Consider the following 27,969-nt stretch of genomic DNA (forward strand, 5'->3'; position numbering starts at 1 on the left):
CCTGCAGCCGGACTCGACAGTCGCCTCCCGGCTGGTGGACATCACCGCACCCGTCGAATTGTATGTATAGCTGGGAAGTGTTACATCCATTTGGTATTGGTATTGTTGTTATTATTTCATCATATGTACATGCTATATGATCGCGTTGTTTTTGAGGTTATGTCATGAAAGTATTAGTATTATTTACGTAGTTGAATGATCGTATTGTGTGTTAGGTTATGTTATGTGCATAGACATTTATGTTAATGTAAATACCTGTAAATTAATATTATAATTTATTCTTGGTAGAAATGGTGACTTACCAAGAAGAGAATGAGTGAATTGGATATTTGTGAAGTACTTATGTTTACTATGTTTTACCTTTCACAAGTTAACAGAAAACAATCAGTTTTTTCAGTGTAATTATAAAAAATACTTTTTGATTAAGAAACGGGACAGTTAAATATTGTAGTCGTGTAAACTGCATTAAAATAAACAAAATACTGTCCTATAATACTGTAATTGGAAATAACGTATAAAAATCTAATAGTAAAACACTGAGAAAAATGGGACTGAGAGACCCGGTGCGACCACTCCAGGGTTAATGTTCCACAATTAACAAAACAACGAAAAACACTGAAGCCTACAGCTACCCAAGCCAAGCTATCATAATTAATTAACAAGTGGCAAAGCCAGCCAAAATATAGCGCACACGGGAGATAAGAGAATGTGACGCAACAAATAAAGAAAGGAAAAAGAAAGAAAACACGGACGTGAATTAGACTGAGGAGAGTTAACAAATGAATTTCTAAGAAATGGGAGAAACAAACTTCAATTCGTTGCTACCATGGGATTACAATAATAATAAGATATAGTTGATTAATTTTAACATTTAATTTAACAAAAATTTAATAGAGGACCAAAATGCTTGTTATTAAATTTAAAGTTAGGAGCCCTTGGAAGTACGGTAATGTGCGTATGAGTCAGAATATAAACCCACCCCGAAAAGGTGGAAACGAATAACCCCATTACAAAAAATAAACCAGCACACAGCGTCATACAATAAATAACGGTGCAATAGAGACCACCAAATAAGAACCAGGAAAATATAGAAAGAAATCCACCAATCAAAATTAATAAATCCCAACAAATTAAGAAGCAGAAAATTTAACATAACTATGTCTCGATTAACTAAAACGAATAGAATAATTATATTACTCATAGCGCATATACCGCGTTTCCAAATTACCCCTATAATTAAATTTCAATCGCAAGGTTGAATTTAATAATAATCTTATAACGTTTTAAAAATCTTGACAATGCAGATTATGTTATGAAAATTTCGGATGCACAAGAGATCCCAGTTTAATTTAATAAATAAACCATTGCCGTCAGGGCCATAAATAGGTAGGCCTGATAAAATCTCGACAATGTCGCTGAAAATTCCATGAATCCACAGGGTAAATTATAATCACCTCACTTGGCGACGGTTGTAGATAATGTCTTCTCCAAATAATCCACTGCAGTAGGTATTCACCAAAATATTAAAAGGTATCAGTACTTATATTTTCATCATAGAGTATCCAATTAAAGTAAATCAATAGCTTACGGCGTTAAGTCATGCATGAAATCAAGCACACACTCCCAGCAATTCAGAGGCCACACTGGACACTGGAAGGTATCAAATAGACTTCATTATTATTAGGCAGAGATTCAGAAACCAGGTGATGGATTGCAAAACTTTCCCAAAGGCAAACGTGGACTCTGACCACAACTTGTTGGTCATGAAATGCCATCTGAAGCTGAAGAAATTGAAGAAAGGAAAGAATGCAAATAGATGGGATCTAGACAAGTTGAAAGAAAAGAGCGTGAAGGATTGTTTCAAGGAACATGTTGCAAAAGAACTAAATGAAAAGGCTGAAGGAAACGTTATAGAGGAAGAGTGGATAGTCATGAAAAATGAAGTCGGAAGGGCTGCTGAAGAAATGTTAGGACGGAAGAAAAGATCAACAAGAATCAGTGGATAATTCATGAGATACTAGACCTGATTGATGAACGACAAAAATGCGAGAATGCTAGAAATGAAGGCAGAAAAGAATACAGGGGATTAAAGAATGAAGTGGATAGAAAGTGCGAGGTAGCTAAGGAAGACTGGCTGAAGGAGAAGTGCAAGGATGTCGAAGGTTTTATGGTCTTAGGAAAGGTGGATGCTGCATACAGGAAAATCAAGAAAACCTTTGGAGAAAGGAAATCTAGGTGTATGAATATTAAGAGCTCAGATGGAAAGCCACTTCTAAAGAAAGAAGACAAAGCAGAAAGATGGCAGGAACATATCCAACAGTTGTATCAAGGTGAAGATATAGATAATTTGGTTCTGGAACAAGAATAGGCAAGATGTAGATAATTTGGTTCTGGAACAAGAAGAGGCTGTTGATGCTGATAAAATGGGAGCCCCAATTTTGCGGTCAGAGTTTGACAGAGCTGTGAGCAACCGAAATAGGAACAAGGCACCTGGAATTGATGACATTCCCTCTGAATTACTGACTGCCTTAGGAGAAACCAGCATGGCAAGGCTATTCCATTTAGTGTGTAAGATGTATGAGACAGGAGATGTCCCATCCGATTTTCGGCAGAATGTTGTTATACCTATTCCCAAGAAAGCCCGTGCTGACAGGTGTGAAAACTATCGCACCATTAGTTTAGTATCTCATGCCTGCAAAATTTTAACATGTATTATTTACAGAAGAATGGAAAAACAAGTTGAAGCTGAGTTGGGAGAAGATCAATTTGGCTTCAGAAAAAATGTAGGAACACGTGAAGCAATTTTGACTTTACGTCTGATCTTAGAGGATTGAATCAAGAAGGATAAGCCCACGTACATGGGATTTGTAGATCTAGAAAAGGCATTCGATAATGTTGATTGGACCTAGCTATTTAGGATTCTGAAGGTAATTGGGATCAGATACCGAGAACGAAGAATTATCAACAAGCTGTATAAAAATCAGCCTGCAGTGATAACAATCAAGGGCTTTGAAAAAGAAGCAGCAATCCAGAGAGGAGTGAGGCAAGGCTGCAGTTCGTCCTCCCTCCTTTTCATTGTTTAGATACAACAGGCAGTAAAAGAAATCAAAGAGGAATTTGGAAAGGGAATCACAATCCAAGGAGAGGAAATCAAAATCTTGAGATTTGCCGATATTGTTATTTTACCTGAGGCTGCAGAAGATCTCGAAGTTGCTGAATGGTATGGATGAAGTCTTGGGTAAGGAGTACAAGATGAAAACAAATAAGTCCAAAACAAAAGTAATGAAGTGCAGTTGAACGAAGGCAGGCGATGCAGGAAATATTAAATCAGGAATGAAGTCTTGAAGGAAGTAGATGAATATTGTTACTTGGGTAGTAAAATAATTAACGATGGCAGAAGTAAGGAGGACATAAAATGCAGATTAGCACAAGCAAGGAAGAGCTTTCTTAAGAAGAGAAATTTGCTCACTTCAGACATTGATATAGGAATTAAAAAGATGTTTTTGAAGACTTTCGTGTGGAGCGTGACATTGTACGGAAGTGAAACATGGACAATAACTAGCTCAGAAAGAGAGAGAATAGAAGCTTTTGAAATATGGTGTTACAGAAGAATGTTGAAGGTGAGATGGATAGATTGAATCACGAATGAAGAGATACTGAATCGAATTGGTGAGAGGAGATCGATTTGGCTAAATTTGACGAGAAGAAGAGATAGAATGATAGGACACATCTTAGAAATTACTGGAACAATTGAGACTGCACGATAGTTCTGAAGAAATTCTTTGTCCCCACTTTTAAATACTGGAATAACTTAAGAAATTTTAAGTAAATCAGGAAAAACTCCAAACTCTAAACACTTATTAAAAATAATGGCAGATAATACATTTAAATACATTTACATTGTATACTGCACCAATTAACACCCATTCCAACAATAGACGATTAGGGTGGAATAAAATCTCAGTACACAAGCCCATTAAGTTTGAAATAAATACTTTTTGCTATATCCATGTCACAATATCAATTCCAAGAGGATGAATGGTCAGCTTAGTCACCTTCCGTTCATAGGGCCCTGGGTTTGATTTCTGGCCAGGTCGGAGATTTTAACCTTCAATGGTTATGTCCCCCCTGCCTTGGAACTGGCTATTAGTATTGTACCCAACATCCTTGCAACTCGCAACACCATCCTCCAGTACAAAAAACACGCAGTTCACATACACGGCAGATGCTGCCTAACCTTGTTGAAGGGACTACCTTACAAGGGCTGCATAAGGCTACAAATAGCCACACAAAGTTTTATTATTATTAATATGTTCTACAAAGAGGAAAGTTTTTATGTCTATCTATATTTGCTCGTGGTAAGAAAAAAGTTTCTGAACTTTCTTGCAAGCCTTGTAGGTATATAATATAAAAGTTTGCTATGTCATCTGCTTTGTTAATAAAATGTTTATAAACGTATAATAGCATTTGACAATCTTGCACAGTTTAATATTTCAACAAGCTTATAATAAGATAAATATTGTGGATATTCCCTAGTTTGTCTGAAATACATATGTCTTAACAACTACTTCTGGATTCTTTCAATTATATGTTTCTTAGTGGCAGGACTCCAAATAATGGATGCATATTTCAAAGTAGATCTTACTAGTGTATAACAAAAATATAAATTTTTAACTGACATTCTGTGAGTTTCCCACTACAAATCCAAGATTCCTTACCAAAATTTAACCAGATGCATCAAAATATAATCTATCCTCAGAAATCGGTGATGTGCTCTGCCATATCTTGAGGTGTATCACATTCGTACTTAATTTCAGTGTAGAGTATTAAAATTAAGCGATCGTTTACTTAGCCTTTATTTCTAACGAGTTAACAACTGCTATCGACCACGTTATATGCGTATTTGTTACAAAAACATGTTTTCCTCTTTCATTTCTACTTTTATTTTGGTTCAGTACTTGATGGGTATTATTATTCTACTCCGACATCGCCTTCCAATGTCGACGAGAGAGCTCGCTGGTGGACGTAGCGAGGAAACAATACCGAAGATGATCGATCGCATGCAATATAATCGCTGGGTGCATAAATGTCAGTAACAGGAAAGAAGTCGTGCACGCTTAATCGCTCGTAATAACAGATGCGTCAGTGATAGGGCTCTTGCTGTGACCAAAGTGTAATACACAGTTTAATATAGGAATTTTTTGGGACAGACAAACATTGTCATAACGAGGTCCTTGTTATATGCCGTACTCGTTATACCAGACTTGTACAGTACTATCAGTTGTTGCTCTTGATGCTGAAAAATGTCAGTAGATTACTCACATACACTGGATATTTTGTCTGGAAGTGTCTTACAAGTTTTACAGGTTTCAAACTATTGCTTGATAAAATACCCAAGCAAAGATCACACTGAAGCCATTCGTGGTTATTCACAAGAATCTCTCAGATGTGCAAACACGCCTCCCGAATTTCGTTAATCTAGCACAACTCCTTCTTGGTGTTCAGGTTTCATTTTCTGCCAGTGTATTTAGATCACATCCATGCTTTACTGCTATAAACTTGGATAAACTGGATGTTGGTAAATTGCTCTCCATCTTTTTCTTATGCAATTGGTCGATCGATGGTGGGTAGGTAAATAAACACACAACTGTTAGCGTTTCCTCTCTAGAATGTATTGCTTACATAGCTACTCAGGCACTTTACAAAAGAAAATATTTATAAAATCCTCCTATCAATACAATCAAGTCATCTGTTAGATGAAGCAAAGTCTATACATTTTTCAGCCTAATCTCAAGGCCATCTTCAGTAGTAAAACAATGATTACATAATATACAAACAAATTAAAAAACGTAATGATGTGAAGTGACAGTGATCATGATTAGTGAGTTAAAAACATATTGAGGTGCAAAGTCCTCTCGTCTAATAGATCTTGCTGACTGTTAATCATTAAAAAGCAGTCAAGATCCATATCCCACATGATACTCGATAACCCTTCAGCAACGAGTCTATTTTCCACAACTTTCGCTCGCGCCAGACGAGGGAGATATTAAACACTGGCGCGAGCGAAAGTTGTGGAAAATAGACTCGTTGCTGAAGGGTTATCGAGTATCATGTGGGATATGGATCTTGACTGCTTTTTAATGATTGACGGTCTCACTACACTCCTCAGCATAGTGTTTTATTTAACAGTCAGCAAGATCTATTAGACGAGAGGACTTTGCACCTCAATGTGTTTTTAACTCGCTAATCATGATCACTGTCACTTCACATCATTACGTTTTTTAATTTGTTTGTATATTATGTAATCATTGTTTTACTACTGAAGATGGCCTTGAGATTAGGCTGAAAAATGTATAGACTTTGCTTCATCTAACAGATGACTTGAATTGTATTGATAGGAGGATTTTATAAATATTTTCTTTTGTAAAGTGATAACCGTCAATACGGAATGAGATTCATAACTTGCAATAATAACTACTCAGGCACACAGTTACACCAGTTCACACTCCCTGCTTTCACTAATTCAGTCTTGCTGGTTATTCACTCTTAACACTTACAAACTAGAACAATCGCACTGCACACTCTTCCATAGGTGTCTCATAGACCCTAAGGCAGTTCACAATTTACGCTCGCTGTATTCTAACGTGATTACACAGTTCACAGCTTTGTGTGCATGCATAGTCTTACAATTCTGTATATCGTACACCATCCATACACTCATGACAGTCGTCATTCACTGTTCCGTGCTGTCACTTCACACACACACAGCACGAATTGATCCCCAATGTTCCACGTGTGCACTCACTCAGCTGAACCTCCTGACAGAACTCAACAGTCTCAATCGCTGCCGGAACTGAACAACTGAAGCTTGTCCAGCCTGCTTTGAATAGTGAGTCTGGCCCTTCCAGATACTTTTACGAAGGGAGAGAGGCCTCCAAAATGCTGGGTTCACCTTCTGGTCCTTTCTCGCTCTGTCAGGGAGGCCTACAGAGATGGCACAGGGACTGGCCCTTTGCGCTGGTTGCTGCAGCAGCTAACAGGCGGGGCTCTAACTCTCGCGGCTGTTGCTCCTCCCAAGGCCTTACAATAAAATGGTGCACACTGTCAAAATATGTAGCTTCTTCCCAAAAGATAATGCAACCAGGGTACCCAGAGAAATAACATAAAGAAAGTAATGTGGCAAAGGAGTAAATGAGGAACTTCTTTCAGATCCCATATGTTAACCTTCTTTGTGTTGTGGGAAAGGAACAAAAAATGTTTGAAAATAAAGATAAAAATCTGTGAACAAGGTAAGGAACAGACACACAGAGCATAAACACGGTGACTTTTAATGTGGGATGAGGGAACAACAGGATAGAAACAAGAAATGAAGTACAAATATAGAAATCTATAAAGAGTTATTTTATTGAGTCCTTAGATTCCTTTCTTTTTATATGCATTTATTTGACTGACTGCAAGTGTTGTACAGTATGGAGCCCTTTGATTGTACAATTGTTAAAACAATTCATTAAGTGGTTTTTTTTTTCTTCCTCCCCAGTGAATATGTATTGGATGTCGATGGTGTGGAATATAAATTAACCAACGACATGGTGTGTGTTAAAAGCTACCAAAAGACTATACATGTTGAAGATATTATCCCTAGCGTTATTGAACCATCCTTTGGTATTGGACGTATCATGTATGCTTTATTTGAACACAACTTCAGGATGAGGGAAGGAGATGAGCAGAGAACGGTAAGAAAATCCTAAAATATGTGTTATTTGTGGTGTTGAAGGTGTGTAATATCGTAGTTCTTTAACCTCTTAACGGGCGTGACGAGTTAATTCATCTACCAATAGTTGTTACTCAGTTGGGTAATGAAGAGTTAACTCGTCTAGAGCCTTTGAAAATTGTTATCTGTTGGGCGGAACGTGTTATCTTGTCTCTTATTGTTGTTGAGTGGAGTTCTATGATCGCTTTATAGATGTCAGTAGGTTCCAGATTTGCTCTGCCACAGTGCGTGCCAATATTTAATTTTATTTTCTTCCATTCATAATGGCTAAGTGCACTCGTTTGCATGATGAAACTATTCTTCATTTCAACAAATGACAAATTAGATAACAAATCTTTGGATAGCACCGATAGGACAAGTGGTGAAAGTGACAGTGGGCTTGCTTCTGAAAATGAAGAGGGAGAAGATATTATCTTGCCTACAACAAGTGATGCAGCCACTTCGCACTGACATAGCCTGTGCTCCTTAAAATAAATATTGAATTATGGTTTGAAACAAACGTAAATCAAGAGAAACCATTTTTCCTTTTGCAAAAATAAAACGATCATAAATATGTCTCTTGGTCAACGGCTTCTAATTTCAGATGACCACGAGCCATAAGACATATTTATGTCAAAACAGGCAGGCTACAGTAGATAACTCATCTTCTGCGAAGGCATGCATGCGTAATGTGCGGGACAAGTTCCTTCGCCATTCGTGGAAGCATAATGAGTGTGACGAATGAACTCTCTTTCATTCATAATATATTCCCACCTACGAATGTTCGTTTCTCAGTGGAAACTCTCCCGTTAAGAGGTTAAGTGTTATTAGTTCACAGTTATTATTACTTGAGACTTTCTACAATATTTTTGGGCACTGACTGTAAGAATTACAGTATTTCAAAATAATTTTTACCAAATTTATTGTTTCAGTTTTTGTCTCTGCCTCCTATCGTGGCTCCATTGAAATGCTCTGTTTTGCCGTTGAGTGGAAATCCAGAATTCCAGCCTTTTGTAAAACAGTTGTGTAAGTGAAACTTTATTTTGCTTTAAATGCCTGTAGTATAAGCAGGGTCACAGAGAAGATTTTTAGAATCATCTCTATCAAATGTCATGGAACATCTCCAGTGCTCGTCATTTTGTCAGAATATTTGTTTAATTATGAATATAGTTCTCCTTCAAACAGTGGTATTATTTACTAATAACAACTTAAAGGTTGCATCTTCAGTTTTACCAAATTAAATAACATTCTGGCTCAGTCCGGTGGTATTTGAAGGTGCTCAAATACGACAGCCTCGTGTCGGTAGATTTACTGGCACGTAAAAGAACTCCTGCGGGACTAAATTCCGGCACCTCGGCATCTCCGAAGACCGTAAAAGTAGTTAGTGGGACGTAAAACAAATAACATTATTATTATTAAATAACATTCTTGATATACAGTAGAACGTCGATAATTCAAAATCAGGTAAATTCAAAATTCCACCTAATTCGAAGAAGCTCTCATTCCCAGAAACATGAGATGCAGTTTTGCTTGTTATTTAAATTGTTTAATTCTAAATACGGATAATTCGTAATTCCAAGTACAATGTCGGCCCCATTACCGAAATTCAGACTTTTAATTCGAAACTGCCTTTACATTTTAAAACAATAGTATGTTACAGGTTCAAAGTCTGTTTCGATTACAATGTGGTCGTGAAAATTCAATATTCCTTGACTTGGCCCTCAACGGGCAACTTAAGCGCACTCTACAGTGTGATGACAGTAGTGCCAGACCTGTAGCTTAGATCCTTTCCAACAGAACAAAGATGGCCTACGCCACCATAGCTCAATTGGTAGAGCAACCGACGCGAAATCGGTAGGTTGTGGGTTCGGATCCCACTGGTGTCTGGTTGGCCATTTTTGTTCTGTACTTAACATCTTTTCAACACGTACTAAATGTACGTAACATGACCTGTAGTATAAGCAGGGTCACAGAGAAGATTTTTAGAATCATCTCTATCAAATCTCATGGAACATCTCCAGTGCTCGTCAGGTTGAAAGTCCGTTTTGAATAGAAGAGTTAGTTTGAAAATTGTTGAGATTCTAGAATAGAAGGGATGCCCACGTGCCTAAAAATAAACTTGAAACAGTTCAGGTCAAAATTAACAATTTTTTTTTTTTCGGAGCTCATTCTAGAGCTTTCTTAGCTGATTGAAGAACTCTTTCTTCAACAATAAATTTAATAATAAATATTTTGCTAGTTTGCCTTCAAAATGCCTATATGTAGTACATGCCAAAGAGATGTTAAGTACATCCCTCAACCTTCACGTCTCAACAACCTCGACCACTAGATAGAGCATTGGAAGAAAAATCCAAAGGTTGTAGATTCAGTTTCCACTAGTGTGTGGATGGCCATTTTCATTCTGTATTGAAGATCTCTTTGGCATGTGCTATTTGCACTCAACATCTGTATATATCTAAAATAGAGTTTTGACTGTACATTGCTCAGAATTTAAAAAGACAGGTATTTCTGTATCGGTCGCGTCCACAGTACCAAGGAAATGCACTTTTTCATTTTCCATAATTTATGTATGTACGTACATCACGAGCGTATGGCTGAAGAGAATATAATGAAAATCGGTATGTTAAGCCTGGAAATAAGTCGCTACAATCTAGGCCAAAAATCATTTTATTCACGCTGGCTGAAATGGTAGTTTAGCGGAAGGCCTAAAATTTAATTCTCAAATATTTATATTATTAGTGGTCCTATCGATAAATATTGCATAACTAAAGTTATGTATATATGTTGATCCTCCACAGATCTGCCAACAGCTGTCATAGATAGCTTAGATGTCACTGAAAAGGCATACTAGGGAAATGAGGAGTGAGGTAGTTTCCCGTTGCTTTCCTCAACTAAAGTTATAGAGTATTAAATATCCGATCATTTATGTCGTACATTTTTTTACGTACTGGCTATGATAACAGATATGAATTTGGATTTTTGTTGCCAAGTCCATATCAACACCGAACCACGAGAAAGTGGGTTAGCGGAATTTAACGAAAATCGGTATGTAAACTTGGGGAATAAGGAAATACAGTTTACGCTATAAATAATTTTATTCGCCCAGGTTGAAATGGTAGTTTAGGAGAAGGCGCCTAAAATTTAATTTTTTTAATTACCTATATTATTGGTCCTATCGAAAAGTAGTACATAACAAAAATTATAGAGAATACGATTTCCGATCATTTATTTCTTATTCACTTTTACTGTACCAACTATGATAAGATTGGTGGTAGTGATAATTGTTTCAAGAGGAAGTACAACTAGGCAACCATCCTCTATATTACACTAATCAGAGAGAAAAATGGAAGGGATCTATTAGATCGTTAGCGTAGTACTGTTCGTTAAAAGTGAGAAAATGTGCAGTATTTCATATGATAGCATTGCTTTTTATCGCAACATTCCTGCTGATGTCATTGTAATGGCCTATGTTGAATTCAGTTGGGAAAACCACAAAAGCAAGAGGGACTCGCGAAAGAAAGGAGGATTAGATGCCCTAATATCACAGAGTCGGAAGAAAACTAAATGGGAAGACCTAATATATAGAAAGGTCATAAAATTGATCAACAATTATTTTATTTATTCGTGTCAGTAGCACAATATAGATTACAGATTGCAAATTAGATAGTATATATGAAATTACAATATTACATAAAATTAAACAGTTATTTACAAAATATCAGCCCAGAATTTGGCCACGTTAAGAGCACTGATACTGGCCTGTGCCAGATCAAGTTCTGCGCATTTAACGGAGCATAGAGGGCAATTAATAAGGTACCTTGTTGTTTGTACCATGCCACATTCACATAGGGTCTGATCCCCTTCAGGAGGCCCCATTTCTTCATATTGTCCTGTGATCTTTCAACGCCTGCTCTTAGTCTGTTCAGTGCCTTCCATGTAGTCCAGGTTTCTTCATAACCAGGGGGAAGCTTTTCCTCCAATTTTAAGCGTTCTGGATGAAAAGGGATGTTCCTGGACTTCAATAGAGTTGGTGGTAGTTTGTGTACATGTAGGGGGAGGGCTGAGGTGGTAGAAGGCCTTAACCTCTCCACATTTGCAGCTACTTCGCGTCTGATCTCAGGAGGGGCTATTCCTGCAAGGGAGTACAGTTTGTCTGTTGGTGTTGGTTTCAGACATCCTGTAATATGTCTGCATGTTTCGTTCAGGGGGACATCGACCTTTCTGGCATGTGTAGATTTATACCAAACGGGACTAGCATACTCCTCTGTAACAAAGTGCTAAGGCTGTTGTCCTTATCGTCACCTGTCACTTTACGGAGCAGGGAGTTCCGAGAGGAGACCTTTGCCTTGATGTTTGAACAGTGCTCCCTGTAAGTTAGAGAACGATCCAAAGTAACACCCAAGTATTTCGGTGTGTAATTATGTTCTACGACTTTGTCCTTCCAATTCACTTGCAGCTTCCTTAATGCTTGTTTGTTCTTCAGATGGAAAGTACATACTTGAGTTTTTGATGGATTTGGTTTGAAATTATTGGTCTCATAGTAGTGAGACAAAATATCCAATGCTGAAGTGAGATTGTTTTCTACTCTTTCAAAGCATTCACTCTGAGTAGCCAAGGCCAGATCATCAGCGTATAGGAAGCTTTTAGTATGAGGTGGATGTGGCTGGTCGGCGGTCTATATATTGAAAAGTAAGGGAGCTAGCACACTTCCTTGAGGAGGACCATTCTTTTACGTTCTTCATCGACTTCGCTGACCCTGAAATTCAACAAAGAATCGTCGGTTCTGTAAAAGGGCAGCAACAATTCTGGTAAGCTTGAAGGCTGTACAGTTTTTGTAACATGGTTTGATGTTGTACGGTGTCATAGGCACAAGAAAGGTCTACAAATGCTACTCCTGTGATTTTTCGGGATTGAAAACCATCTTCTATACACTGTGTTAGGTTTACTACTTGTGCAGTACAGTTCATGCCTGGCCTAAAACCAGCTTGCTCTGGGATTAACAAAGGCTCCACAGATGGTGCAAGATGATTAAGAAGCATTCTTTCAAAGATCTTGTAGAGGTGACAAAAAGGGAGATCGGTCAAAAGCTCTTAGGGTCCTTAGGGTCATTAGGGTCCTTGCCGGGTTTAAGGATGGCAACTACTGTGGCCTTCCTCCAGATTTTTGGAATGTGGCAATGCTCCAGGCAGTTATTGAAGAGATGGAGTATCCATTCTTTGGTAGCATTTCCAAAATGTTTGATTTGCTCTATAAGAATGTCATCCAGACCAGGTGCTTTTCTGTTCTTACACATCTTGGTGTTTTCCAGCTCTCCAAAAACATAAGGTTTGGATATTTCACAGGTTTCATCTTCAATGTTCCGTAGAAACTTTGGTGGTCTAGCTCTGCGTTTAACTATGCCATTCAACAAGAGCTGATGGGCGAGTCCATTTGGGGATACATTATAATGAACAGATGCTTTGGTGGGGTCATTATTCTAACGTTTTTAGTAGTCTCCAGGCTTTCATGCTGCTGTGCGACATATCCAATTCTTCCATCAAATTAATCCAACGTCCTCTTTTCAATTTACCAACAGTCTCTATCAGTTTATTGTCAGCCTGTATTGTTTCTTCACTCAAAGGATCCGCTTCAAAAAGCGAAATGTAATTTTTCAGATCTTTTACTGCACAAGGATCTAAACCGTGTATGTACTGTGTTCTGCAATCATGTGGGATTGACTTGCGTGAACATTTCTTGATAGCATCAGTAAACTTATCATATGATTCTGGACTTGGATCGATGTTCAAGATTGTTTCATCGAGATTCTTGGTGAAGTTATCCCAGTCAGCTTTCTGAAAATTGTACCTTCTTCGAAAAGGTATTATTTCAGGTTGAACCACTGAGAACACCTGACACTTAATTGGGAATATGTTCACAGACTTCCCTTACGCATTGATGGGATATGGTATCAGTAACAAATATGAGATCAGGATTGTATCCACGTCTCCATCTGCCACAATTGAAGGATGGTGGAAGCTTGCTGTCTTGAATTAAAAGACAAGTGATTCATTTCAGCCCAATTTGTAACAGCTAGTCCATCTTCGTTGTCATCTCTATATCCCCAAATGGAGCTGTGGCTATTGAAGTCTCCCATAACAAAATAGATCTTACTTCCTAGAGGACTAACGGACGACTTCTTCTTCTTAGCATGCCTGTCCGCCTTGGACGTTGGGGCGATCAGTATGGCTATTCTGGCTTTATCCATTGAAATTCGGAACAGTTCTGCAGATGTTTTGTTGAACCAGGTTTTAAGGTTGTCGAGCCAGGAAATTCTTCTTTGCCCAGGAGATCTTTTTCCTTCTATTTTCCCTTGCAGGATAAGTTGAAGCAGCTCATATCTTTTCTGCTTTCTCATGATGTGCCCAAAATATTGTAGTTTATGACACTTGATAGTGTTGATCAGCTCTGGTCTCTTATTAGCTCAGCGTAGAACCTCAACGTTTGTAACTTTCTGAGTCCATGATATTCTCAAAATTCTTCTGTATAGCCAGAGTTCAAATGCTTCCAGTCTAGCTGTGGTGGCATTTGTAAGGGTCCATGTTTCCACACCGTAAAAGAGAACTGAAAACACACAGCACCTAAGGAGCCGCATTTTGGTATCCATGGTAAGGTCATGATTCTTGAAGGTTGAGCTCATTGACTTGAAAACACTTCTTGCTTTTCCAATGCGACACTTTATTTCTTGCGAATTGTCCCATGCTTCGTTAATGATGGTACCCAGGTAGAGATACCGTGAAACTCTCTCTATACTTGCTCCATTGAGGAACAGATTCACGCCTCGGATGTTCTTCTTACTGATGATCATCAATTTTGTTTTATTAGTGTTCATGTCCAGACCATATCTCTTGCTTGTTTCAGAAAGTTCGTTCATCAACTTCTGTAGCCCTTCCATCGTATCTGCAAAGACAATTGTGTCATCTGCGTAGCGCAAATTGTTGAGTTTGACACCATTCACTGAAATTCCTTTTCACATCAAATAGGGCTTCTTTGAATGCGTACTCAGAATAAAGGTTGAAGAGTATCGATGATATTATACATCCTTGCCTGACCCCTCGGCGTATTCTCACTTGCTCAGATTGGTCTTGATCTATTTTCATGATTACAGATTAGTTCCAGTATAAATTTGCTATTATTTTTAGATCTTTCTCATCAATTCCTGTTTTCTTGAGTATGTCTATCAGGTGTTCGTGATTCACATGATCAAACGCCTTTTGATAATCAATGAGGCATGCAAATACGTTACAGTTGATATCCCTACATCTTTGGAACAGTACCTGTATTGCTTCTCTAGTGCCAACTGCCTTCAAAAACCCAAACTGGTTGGACGCTATCTGTTCTTCACAAATACTGTATATCCTCTTGTGTATCACTTTAAGAAATAATTTTTGCAGATGGCTCATTAAACTGATGGTACAGTAGTCCCCATATTCTTTGGCAGTTGATTTCTTAGGCAAAGCAATAAATTCTGATTTTAACCATTCTGGATTTTACCTGATGAGTAAATGTCGTTGAATATTTTTGTGATCATTTTTATTTTTTCCTCACTGAGCAGTTTGAGAAATTCTGCTTGTATGCCATCTGGCCCAGCTGCTTTCCCTTCCTTCATTTGTTTTATGCCCGCTTGCACTTCACTTACTAGGATATCTGGTCCTGTTGTATTTGATATCTCTGGTTCCTGTCTCCACATGTCATCTTGGAATAACTGTTCCAGATATTTCTCCCATTTTCTCTTTTTTCCTTGTCGATTATGAGGTTACCACTACTATCTACAAGCTTTGCACAGTTTGATTTGCGATATTTTGTTGTTGCCTCTCTGACCTTCCGGTGCACATTAAAATCGTCATGTCTACTCTGATAAAACTCTATTTCTGCACATAATTCTGTTTTCTCTTTCTCTTTGGCTTCTCTAATTTTCCTTCTGATTGTATTTTGAACCACTCTGTATTCCATCAATTTACCTCTTCTCTTCCTTCGTTCTTCCATTAGATCCAGAATCTCATTTGTCATCCACGTTTTCCTCTTTCTAAGGTCCGGTCTCAAATGCTCTTCTTTTACTCCTTTTATCACTTCTTGTAGGTGTGTAAGTTTTTCATTAACATCATCACCATTGTCAATTTATTGTTTAGAGCTGTCTTGACTGTCTGCTGTATGGTAGCATCTTTCAATTTTCTCAAGTCATATTTCCGTGCTGTTTTGGGGACGACATATTTCATTCTGATATTAAAATTTCCAACCACTGGGACATGGTCTGATTGTATGTCTGCTCCTGGACATACATACGGACTGGGAGAAGTGAAATGGAACATTTGGTGGTATTTAAACTGACGTTATCATAGAGTTTGATAATTCTATTGATATCAGTTCTATATCTTCACTTCAGAAATGGAGGTTGATAGTATATTCAGTTCAGGTCTTGCAAAAATGGCACTGCTGTATTTTCCCTGAGGTCTCTCGGCGACAAGTCGCATTCCTGATACTTTTGGTGGGTTTTGTGTACTACTTCTGTGAGTTACCTGAACACAAAGAACGTCACGTGTGTGTGTAGCACATTTGCTGTAATATGGCCTCTTTATTTGATGTCATGCCCTCTGTTTACAGACAGGATTGTTAGCTTTGGTCCTGAAAAGGACCCTTTGAAATATTTATTAACCATACTGATTAGTAATAGTGCTAGTGGAGTAAGAGAATCAGCCATCTAGGAATAGTCCTAGTCCATTGCCCAGGAGACACCCAGATGTATGACAATATCACATGTAAATACACCCTTCTGGGAGGTTTCTCTTGTGCCCCCATTGATCAACAATAACATTACATTGACCATTGTTTGTTGTGATGTGCTTTGTCTCTTCTGTTGCCGCTCATCTCTGATAGATGGAATTATAACATTACATTGACCATTGTTTGTTGTGATGTGCTTTGTCTCTTCTGTTGCCACCCATCTCTGATAGATGGAATTACTGCTGTGTACGGAGTATAACAGCCTGCCTGCATATTGGCGGGAAGTAGCTGGGGAGTTATATAACCCTCTTCTTTAGAATGCCATTCCAATGGTATGATGATAAACGGGGTTAAAAGTCACGTTGTGAGTTTCACAAATAGGAAAAGTCCTCTCAGTTATAATTACTCCGTTGATGGGGTGAAAGTTTCTTCTGGGGATCATTGTAAGTACCTAGGTGTTAATATAAGGAAGGATCTTCATTGAGGTAATCACATAAATGGGATTGTAAATAAAGGGTACAGATCTCTGCACATGGTTATGAAGGTATTTAGGGGTTGTAGTAAGGATGTAAAGGAAAGGGCATTTAAGTCTCTGGTAAGACCCCAACTAGAGTATGGTTCCAGTTAATGGGACCCTCACGAGGATTACTTGATTCAAGAATTGGAAAAAATCCAAAGAAACGCAGCTCGATTTGTTCTGGGTGATTTCTGACAAAAGAGTAGTGTTACAAAAATATCATAGGATATAAACTTTATGGTTTTGATCCGTATTGAATTGTGATCACAATAATAACTGAGCTTATATCGTAATGTTCCACCTTTTCAATGCTATATTATGCAATGTTCACATTACATTTCTAATCTAGGAACTAGTTTCGACCTTGGTTGGCCATCATCACCTGTAATGCGAAACTGTACAAACACATCCAAAAAATAAAACAAATGTACAAACACACACAAATGACATTAAAAAGTGTTAAAAACATCTGGGATGAACTATGTGAACAACATGTTAAATATGACAAAATTAAAGTCATGCTCTAAAATTCTTAGATGCATTGCATCATGTTAAAATGTTCCATTAGTGCTTGTTAAAATATCATGAAAATACTCAAAAGTTCCTCTGTTAGACAGACATTGTCAATGGTTGAGTCTAGGACGGGACATGAAGATATGATTAAATAACTGGCACATTCTTAGATTGCAGCTGGTAGAGATTCGCCTCATCATTTATTCAGGTTAACTTCATGGGCACCACATTGAATTGCAAAAAATATTTGAGAATTTAGTGAATTAATCTTTTCTGTTTTTGAGAAATATTTGGAAATATTTTACTTGCAAGGAATCTCTTCCTAAACCTCCACCTTTCAAGAGTCCATAAGCTGTTTTTATTGAATGTTATTTTATTCTGGAAATGTTTTATGTGTTAATTTTGATATTTATCTGTCTTTTTTTTTTTTATGTAGCAAAGGACTTGACTCGGTTAGATATATCTCATAAAGTTGATGATTCAAGTGGTTCCATCGGCCGTCGTTATGCACGTACAGATGAAATTGCCATTCCATTTGGTGTAACAATAGATTTTGACACCCTCAAGGCACCCCATAGTGCAACACTCCGAGAAAGAGACTCTATGGGACAAGTTCGGATAGCGGTAAGTACACAAAATAAAATTTACTGCCACTGAAGCACTTTAAACCTGTTTAAAATAAATAATTAGTTTTATATTTAACTATTCCAATTCAATACATTTCATAATGTGTGGAGAGAATTGTTTACATTTTATGGCCTTCATTGGACCAGTTCAGTCAATTTTATAAAAGGGGTTTTTCAGTTTTGTGTCATCTCAGTGCCCTTTCTCTCGGATCTTAACTTTCTTTCATTGTCTGAAATCACCCGTCACATTGTCCGTGTGTTGATCCTGTTTTATGGTCTGTGAGTTTCTTGATTTTGTCTGTTTTGCTTTTTAAATCTTCTATTGTAATTTGTACTACCCTGATATCTGTAATCCATCTAATGTTGCTCCTGATGGTCCTGTTTTCTGTGTCCTGAGTAGATGTCCACAGAATGAGATCTGTTTCTTCCTGATTGCTCATTACTGGTTCCATTTCGTTGTAGACTGTTTCATTAGAAGCTAGTCTCCATTTTCTTGGTAGTTTTTGTTTGTGCACATTCTGATTATTCTTCTTTCAGTCTTGAGTATTTTTTCTATTTCTGTGGTATGAATTGTTTTAAAGTCCGACTCGGCTGAATGGTCAGCATACTGGCCTTCGGTTCAGAGGGTCCCGGGTTCGATTCCCAACCGGGTCTGGGATTTTAACCATCATTGGTTAATTTCAGTGGCTCGGGGGCTGGGTGTTTGTGCTGTCCCCAACATTCCTGCAACTCACACACCACACACAACACTATCCTCCACCGCAATAACACACAGTTACCTACACATGGCAGATGCCACCCACCCTCATTGAATGGTCTGCCGTACAAGAGCTGCACTCGGCTAGAAATAGCCAAACAAAATTATTATTGTTTTAAAAATGCTTTCACTTGTGTGTTTTTTCTGGTTGTATAACTGTTTTATATTTTATGGCTATTAAGATACTTTTTTATTTTTGTGTGTTCTTGGTAATATATTGTGCTCTGGTCAGTTTATTTATTCTGTTATGCCATATCTGCTTTTTTGTTGAAGTTATCTATATATTTATAACACTAGGCTGATTTTTGTTACATTGATTTTGAGAGAACGGGTGAATCGAATCATAAAGCATTCTGACGAAAACTGTTGGCCTGTAGATTTGCAGTGTGTCTTTAAAAGCATAATTATTTCTTGCCTATATTTTTAATTTATTAAAGAAAAATGTAGCATTCTCGTTGCTCAATGTGCTCGCCAGTACTTCTAGACTGTCTGAACTGTGAGAGCACTGAGCAACTGTGGTGGAAGGGGGTGAATTGTCTTCTAAAATATATCATTCCATTCCTTCTTTTGCGAAAATTATTCTTCATGGGGGAGATTTCATAAAGGTTTTGCCACATGCTTGTCACTAAACAATTATTTAGTTATAATAAATGATCTCCTCTTTGACCCTTCTTCAAAACACGCTGCTTACATAAAAATATGTATGCAAAACCACATAAAAATGGAATTCGCTGATGTTTTGCAAGAAATTGGTAACGGTGACTACCCCTCTGTAGATGGTAGCGGATCAAACATTATTGAACTAACAGCCAGAATTCTAGCACATGATTGAAATTTCTAGCAAAACGTTTACTTCTGTGAGAGATGACATCATTTTCTCAAAAGTTGCCATTCTTAATTAATTTGAAAGTCGTTGGGCGTATACCCGGTAGTTCAAAACCGTACACTAGCGTCAACAGATTCGTGCTGAAGATGAAAGCTAGCTACTTCAATTTTCTACATAATTCTTGAAGTCCCTGGAATTAATAATTTGCCTCCACATATTCTTATCCTAAAAATTGAGGCCATAATTATGCTCATTAGAAATCAGAACGTTTCTGAATGGCTCCTAAACAGAACCAGATTAGGGCCTAATTGTAAGAAGCATGTACAAAAATTGTTTAGATTTGGAAATAAGTGGAGATAAAGCTGGACAGAGAGCTCTAATCTTTCGAATTGACTTAACAACATACGATAAAACATTTCCATTTTCTTTCAAGAGACATCAGTTTCCAAATCACATGGCATTTCTTATCACGATCAATAGACCTCAAGGGGCGTGAAGGTCTCTTATTTACCTCAGCCGGTTTTCAGCCATGGCCAGTCAAATGTTGGAATATCAAGAGCTCGATATTTTAAAGTTGCAATAGCACCAGAAGGTGATTGTACAAGGAATGCACCATGCACATGGCTGCATGGTTTGGGTCTTGTAGCTATCAGCTTGGATTTGGGAGATTAAACCTCACTGTCGGCAGCTCTGAAGATAGTATTCCGTGGTTTCCCATTTTCACACCAGAAAAAATGCTGGGGCTGTACCTTAATTAAGGCTAGGGTCGCTTCCTTCCCACTTCTAGCTATTTCCTGTCCCATCGTCACCATAAGACACATCTGTGTAGTAAAGATAATTGTAAAAAAAAATAATTGAAGTACAAGGAATGTCGTATATAAGGAAATCTTTCAATAAATATTTACCCCATTGACAGTCGTGTCTTGACGGGGTTCAGCTGGTATGTTATTACCCTATTTCTCCTTTAAATTTGTCAACGATTTTGATTTCCTGTTTTGCTTTTATTGGGTCAGTTAACATCATTTCTATCTTTTCATAGGATATTCTGAGGCCTATTTTCCATGCTGTTTCTTGTAGTTGGGCTTGCTAATCATTGTTGGACAGGAGAGCAAAGTCATCAGCAAATCCCAGGCAATTTAAACTTATATTGTCAGTGTTTCTTACCTGTATTTCTTTTATTCACAGCTTGATGAATTACCTGGTGTTGTGCGAGATCTGTCATATGGAAAGACTACATGGGCTGAAGTGGAGAAGAAATATCCAAAATTTGAGCAACAGGAAACAACAAAGGCTGCTTAACGTCAATACTATGTTTATGCATAAATTGTTTCTTAGTCTTGCAATTGTATGTGAAGTTGAACTGTACCAACAAACCAATGGGAGGAGCAGCACTCTTTTTTTATTATCAAGCCACCAAGTGTTACGATCTCAATCTTCAGAATAATGATTTCGTGCTGATTATTTTAAATTAAATTATTTAAACCTAAAGACGTATTTACTGATTGTAGTTGTAATGGAAGGCAATGCACAGTATTTATAGTGTAATAGATTGTATTGTGTAATTTGTGAAATTATTTACTAGTACATAATTGTTTCTTTAAATATATTTTTCAAGAGAGAAGAAATGCTCGACAGTTACATAAATGTTGATGGATTATTGTTTTTAATACATAATTTTGACAAACAACCTATTGGCATATTATTTGCATGCCTATACGAACATACCTAAGGCTGATAGTTTATTAAGTACTGTCCAACACCTTGCTGTGTTGAATGAATCTCATCAGGTGATATCAGATTTCTAGAACAACCCTATCTTGAGCTGAAAACAGGACAACTCAAGCCGGTCAATTTTAATAATCTACACCTCTCTCTATATATATGTTAATATTAAAATGTTGACACCAAGTAAGTTGCTGCACGTAATTATCAGCTTGCATTCGGTTTTCCATGGTATTTCATTTTCACACCAGGGGCCTGTACCTTAAGGCCATGGGTGCTTCCTTCCCACTCCTAGCCTCTTCCTGTCCCATTGTCGCCATAAGACCTATCTGTGTCGGTGGGGCATTAAACAACTTGTAAAAAAAAAAAAAATCTACCAGGCAAGTGTAACACCATCTCCACTGCTTTAAGAAGAACATACTAGTGAACTTGTTTCACTTCCAGTCTATCAAAAACCTGTACCCATCTGTCCACCGAACAAACAGTAGTTTTCCTCCATTCCTTTTGTATCTTGATTATAATTTCCTTTGCAAATTGCCATTGATCAAAAAATCTTGCTTTTTAATCTGGACTAGATAAGGTAATAACTTTTGCTGAATTGTTGAAATAATGTTCTGAATGTCAGACCAACTAGGCACACTTTGGAAAAAGAACCCATTAAAATTTCTTAGGCCCACCATTACTAGTTTTCCATTTTTTAAGGTATTTCAAGCATATACTGTATTACAAAATGTATTAACCTCAGCTAAAAATTCTTCTTTTCTGATGTTGCCAGAATCTTCTAAAAGGTTCAGTTTTCTCTTGTCCTGCATTGTGAGAAATTGTTCCTTCTCTAATAAAGAAACTGTAGAATCTAACTCCTGTGGCTGGTATCATTCCTCTCTTGTTTCTTTGAACACTTGAATTTGATCCATTACAAACATAAGGTGGTGTGCAGTTCATAATAAGCGTCACTAAATAGTGGAAGGATTTTCTTGTGAAGGAAGGTAAGAGCGTAGCAAACAGAAATATAAAAGATTAGTTTGAACACTGGCCCTAATGACAAGATATGATTGTTTCCATCTTCCAGAAGTTGTTCTTATTCCACATCAGCAGAAATACAGAATTGTCTTGATTCCTCCTCAAGGATAATGTAAACATTTAAAAAAAAGAACTTTTTGTCATATGGAAGACAATCCATGGTACTTTGTAAACAACAATAATAATTTTGTGTGGCCTTTGCTAGCCTGGTGCAGCCTGTGTAGGGCAGACCCTACAGTGAGGGTGGGTGGCATCTGCCACATAAAGGAAACTGTATGTTATTGTAGTGGAGGATAGTGTTGTGTGTGAGTTGCAGGGATGTTGGGGATATTAAAAACACCCAATCCCCAAGCCAGGGGAATTAACTGTTTAAGGTTAAAATCTCTGACCTGGCCAGGAATCAAAGCTGGGGCCCTCTGAATGAAAAGTGACTAATGCTGACCATTCAGGCAGGGAGCCCGACACTTTGTAAACAGTTGCACAAGATATGTGCACTGCAACCAATGTCAGTTAGTTCCTTACCCAACTTTGATTGAAGTCTGCAGCATACGAGTCTCTTTACACCACCCAAGTTCACGTTGGTGTTGTCTTTACTTAGTCCTACATTGTCTTCCAAACTATAAATTTCAATTACCATATCTAATGGTGAGCAGCGTAGTTCAGAGGCTTGCCTGACAATGAAGTGAATTCAGTTATTTTAGTGTTAATGCCACTGTTGGAGAGAAAATATTGCACTAACACAGCAAACAAATTCACAGACTTCCCATTGCACAAGAATAGGATTTTAAATCAAGCTCCATATCCTCCGGAGAAAACTGTGCTATCACATTAAACACAACAGCTTTGCTCTTAGTACGCACTGCGGAATACTTTTGTTCATAAAGTTTTATTGATTTGCTCAAACAGTCGTTTGAACAGGGGCTACATTCATGTTTCACAGAGTGATAAGCAAGCACTCCTTCACTTGATATAGATGTTGATTCTCATAGGGAACCTGAAATACTTGTCCTGAATGTGTACTCCTTCACTATCGTGAAGTTTGTCATCTTGCTCTTTCACAAAAAATGATGCTATACTGGGGGGGGGGCTAAATTTTGACTTTTCAGCATCTTTCTGGTTTTAAGAACGAGTATGTTTATTAGTATCACCTTTTGCAAACCATGCAACCCTCAGAAACCTACCTCACATGTATTACACACAAGATTTGTCTTTGAAGTGTTTATCAAGATGCAAAAAAGAAAAGGAAAATAAAACCCCCCTGTTGTAGCTGTTCATTAAGACTGCAGATATGGTTTTTTAAGCCATTCACATAATTTTTTTGGCAGTCTAATATTTTGTACAACAAACACATCACAAACAGCCACAATGAAATACAGACGTGAACTGACAGCAGCGAGTAGTTCATTGGTCTACTACATATTTCAGACATTTTTCCTGGGTGTTAAAATAATGCATTTTCTCAAAAGTATGATTACATCCACATTTTTGTAATTGAATTCATACTTTAATTGGTAATGAATGACATTCATAGCACAACTAACACAGCTGGCACTAATTATTTAACCAGTGAGGAAAGCAATGGTCAACAAGCTCACTCATTATGGCACCACCAACAGTTTTGTGATTTCTCTACAATCACATAATCTTTGGTGTGCTTTTCGAGGATCCAACCAGCTACTGGGCTGAAGACTTATACAGATATGAAATACAACATAATCCAAACAATACAATATTATTAAATTCCAAACAAAATTCTAAATTTTAATTGAGTTCTAAAGTTTATTCCCCAGTCTTTCAGTATGGGACAATCGACACTTGTATGGAATAAGAGCAGGACAGCCAGGACACATCAGATAACAGGACTATTCCGATCAAAACGGGATGCATGGTCACCTGACAGATTTTGGTATCTTCTGTTCTGTCACTTAAACAACTGTCTTTCATCATTACAATGGTTAGTCCAAGTCTGTCGTCTGTGAAATATGTGCTTCTTTAGCCTCTCCCTTCGCTTGTGATATTTATTCACAATCATCACCTCAGAGGTCTGTCAGGTGCAGTTCACAAATAATCCTATTACATGCAGCATATTGCCTTATAAGTCGTACATAGAAAGGTAGAATAATCAAAAGGATAAATACAGTGGCAGGTTAGCATCCAAAGAGCCAGCAGTAGGAAAAATAGAGAAGAGCAAATATGAAAACACAAATGTGCAAGAACGTTTTTCACATCCTCAATTTCTCCCTAAAGAAAATGCAAGTGGCTAAAGTGAAAGTTACTGTAATGCTACTGAACATATTTATAAAGTTTCAGAAACATGCAATTCATCATCATTGCTACTTAATTAAAATAATAATTTTGTACTAAGCTCCATCCTTTGAAATTTTAAAGTACTTAATTCTAAATTACGTATGAGCTACTTCTGTTATATGTCAAGATCACTTAATTGAATTCCTATTTTGATGTTCACAAATAACCAACTTGAATTAAATTAATGTGTTATTTCAAACAGCAGATTCCAGTTTTCAGATTGTTGTATTTGTTTTTTTCTTTCTTGGCTGTGTGTGCATCTTTTTGAATCAAGCTCTCAGATTTATTTGGGGTTGGCACCATTTATGGTATTAGCCACTAACACTATGTATTCAGTTGTTGCATGTTTCTGTAGTGTTTGCAGTGAGATGATTGAGATGATCTGTAGTCTTCTGAAATAAAAGTTTTACAAAAGAAATAATACCCTTAAAAATATTTCAAATCTGTTTACATGAACCTGTGTGATGCAGGTCTAAATAAAGGTAGTACAGATGGATTGTCAAAAGAAAAAAAAAAGCTGCTTGCTTCTAAAGAAAGCTGTGGAGATGATGTCTTGTTACTTCATCGGAAGAAAAGTAAGCATCTTGTTTTCTTTGCCTGTTGCATTAATGTTAATCTCAATTCATTTTGTCGTAATTATTCTTGGTGCTAAGCCAAGTTTACCATGACAGAATATTCCATAGTAAGGGCATTCTATAACTACAATCCGTTTGGGACTCCTTGGAACCTCATTTGCCGAATTTTACTTCAATGGGAAACATAGTAATAGATTGTGAACTAACTGCTGTTTTGCAAGAAAATGTTGTTTCCTCCAAAAGCGCTTTACTAAATTAACTAAAAAACTGAACTTTATCAGAAATGCTTGTAAACAGTTGTCTGTAATATCTAATGAGTTTTCGTTATTGATTTTTAATGTGCCATTTTGCAGCATTATGTCACTTTGCGAGTATATCTGTATAATGTATTGTCTGTGCACCTTTTCTGGATAAATTTACACCCTAGTGCTGAATTGGTCGACCTCGGCAATCTTCGAGATTCATACTGGCAACCTTTGAAACACAAACTATGAATCGCTTATGCATCGCTGTACGAGATCTGGCGTACACTTTACGTACTAGTACTGTTGTTATTTACACAACAAAGCCAAACTATAGAATTCACTCTAGGAATAAGATATGCATCGAGAAATGTTATATAATGTGTGTGACAAAGTTGTTGGCTTAAGATAACAAAGGTTTAGCAAAATTCATATCGATCAATCATATTATCGATTCAATTCAGATTTCATTTCCATTCAGTTGGCAGTACTGCTGGAACCGGAATTGCTCCCTCCTTACTCCTCAAACCCGTACACAAATCTATCGATAAAAAGTGCGCAGATAATGTGGTTGTTGGATTTAGCCTATTTTCATGATCATGTACAGGTTTAAACAGTATTATTTGGCATTAATATACTATGTTGCACTTGGTAGCTTGATAAATTTCAAATGCTTTAATTTTTAAACTGTAATATTGTATTTATTTCCATATGAGTAAAGTAAAATGTTTACCATGACGTAGAATATTCCTTAGTAAGGGCATTCTTCTTTACATACTGTGGTGAAGAAAATATTCTCCATGGTTCAAAATGCTGTGCAGAATGTAATTTTCTATTTACTTGGTTTATTTATACAAAACTTGCATCCCAGATGTGAGTGGTAAGTGAAAATTATGTACTAGCTCTATTTCAATAGATTAGGACCTGTAGTTCCTAAGGAATGGTAAAAGTTTTGAAATAAAAGGTGAGCTTATGGATCTTTTAATGTTGTTGTGAATAAAACACTGATTGTTTTATTGAACTAATTTAATCTGTGATGACCCAAACAATATACAGTAGAACCTTGATAATTCAAAATCGGTTCATTCAAAATCCTGCCTAATTCGAAGAAGCTCTCATTCCCGGAAACATGAGGTACGGTTTTGCATGTTATTTAAATGGTTTGATTCAAAATGTGGATAATTCATAATTCAAAGAACAATGCCGGACCCATTACCGAAATTCAGATTTTAATTCAAAACTGTCTCTACATTTAAAAAAAAAAGTATTTTGCAGAGTAATTTAAATTCAAAATTTATCTGCGTCATGATGGGACGCGTCTTGCAGAACGTACAAGGGTAGCTTTCTGCACTTTGACTCACTTCGGTGTGTATACAGTGTGCTTCATATTTGCTAAGTTCGAGTGAAATTGTAATTCTTGTGTATTCAGCGTGTTAAGGAATACTACAATATCACGTAGCAAGAAGTGTGCGGGGAAGCAGAATCCACAAACACTGGCGATGCTGGCAGTTAGCGAAAAAGCGTAGCTCGCATAATAGATTTCCACACACCGAACAATATTGTCAGTGCCGATGAAACTGCATTGTTTTCTTAATGTCAAGCTCAAACGGACTTATAGTTTTAAAGGAGAGGTGTCAGACAGGAAATTGTATACGTTTGCGAGTCATTGCATTGTGTTGCAATGCACACGGAAGCGAGACTTCCTCCCCTAGTCATAGGAAAGTTTGAAAAGCCACAATGTTTTAATGGCTTCTAGTACTTTCCGTGCAAGTACAGGCATCTAAAATGCATATAGTACAGTAATCCAATGAATAAAGCACTTGTACAGGGGAGCCAGCATAGATTTCTCCTCGTCTTTGAATTGTGTTTTTTTTTTTCTTTCGTTGTGTGAAGTTATGTTTGTCAGTGATTTATTTAAATGCATTATTTTAATACTGTAAATGCACCTTGTTGGATACATTTTGGAAATAGTTTCTTTCCATGGCTTTTGGAAGGTTTAAACTGTGAATCAAGGTTGATTTTATGCAGTAACGGGTCTTAGAATATTTTGGGATGCGGCAAGGGTTGGCATTTCTGAATTACAATTTGGCGGTTAATTCAAAATCACCTAATTCAAAGTCCAATTTTTGCATCCCAACGACTTTGAATTAATGAGGTTTTACTGTACAGTCTTTACCTGGAACAGGCCTGTACACTTTATTTAATTCCAGCAAGACCACAGTCAATTTACAGAACTGCTCCACACACTGAATTCACAGCTGACTGCTTGTAACTGACCTCACAACACTGTTCGAAGCTAGGCTTCTTTCATTATTTACCTTGTTATGAAGTTCTAGTATCCTTGGTGTGTGGCCAGA

At 37.2% G+C, this 27,969-nt stretch overlaps 1 protein-coding gene across 1 annotated transcript in view; it reads left to right on the forward strand.

Annotated features, from left to right (window-relative positions):
• The window catches only part of GlyRS (glycine--tRNA ligase), a 145,032-nt gene extending 118,399 nt beyond the window's left edge, over window positions 1-26,633 (forward strand). The window contains exons 11-14 of the mRNA XM_067148915.2: window positions 7,538-7,733; window positions 8,683-8,776; window positions 17,974-18,161; window positions 20,932-26,633. Coding sequence (XP_067005016.2) covers window positions 7,538-7,733; window positions 8,683-8,776; window positions 17,974-18,161; window positions 20,932-21,045 — 592 coding nt within the window. The 3' untranslated portion in view covers window positions 21,046-26,633. The remainder of the gene's footprint in view (window positions 1-7,537; window positions 7,734-8,682; window positions 8,777-17,973; window positions 18,162-20,931) is intronic.
• Window positions 26,634-27,969: the final 1,336 nt, after the last annotated feature.

This window comes from Anabrus simplex, chromosome 6 (genome assembly GCF_040414725.1).
Source record: "Anabrus simplex isolate iqAnaSimp1 chromosome 6, ASM4041472v1, whole genome shotgun sequence".
Classification (NCBI taxonomy): domain Eukaryota; kingdom Metazoa; phylum Arthropoda; class Insecta; order Orthoptera; family Tettigoniidae; genus Anabrus; species Anabrus simplex.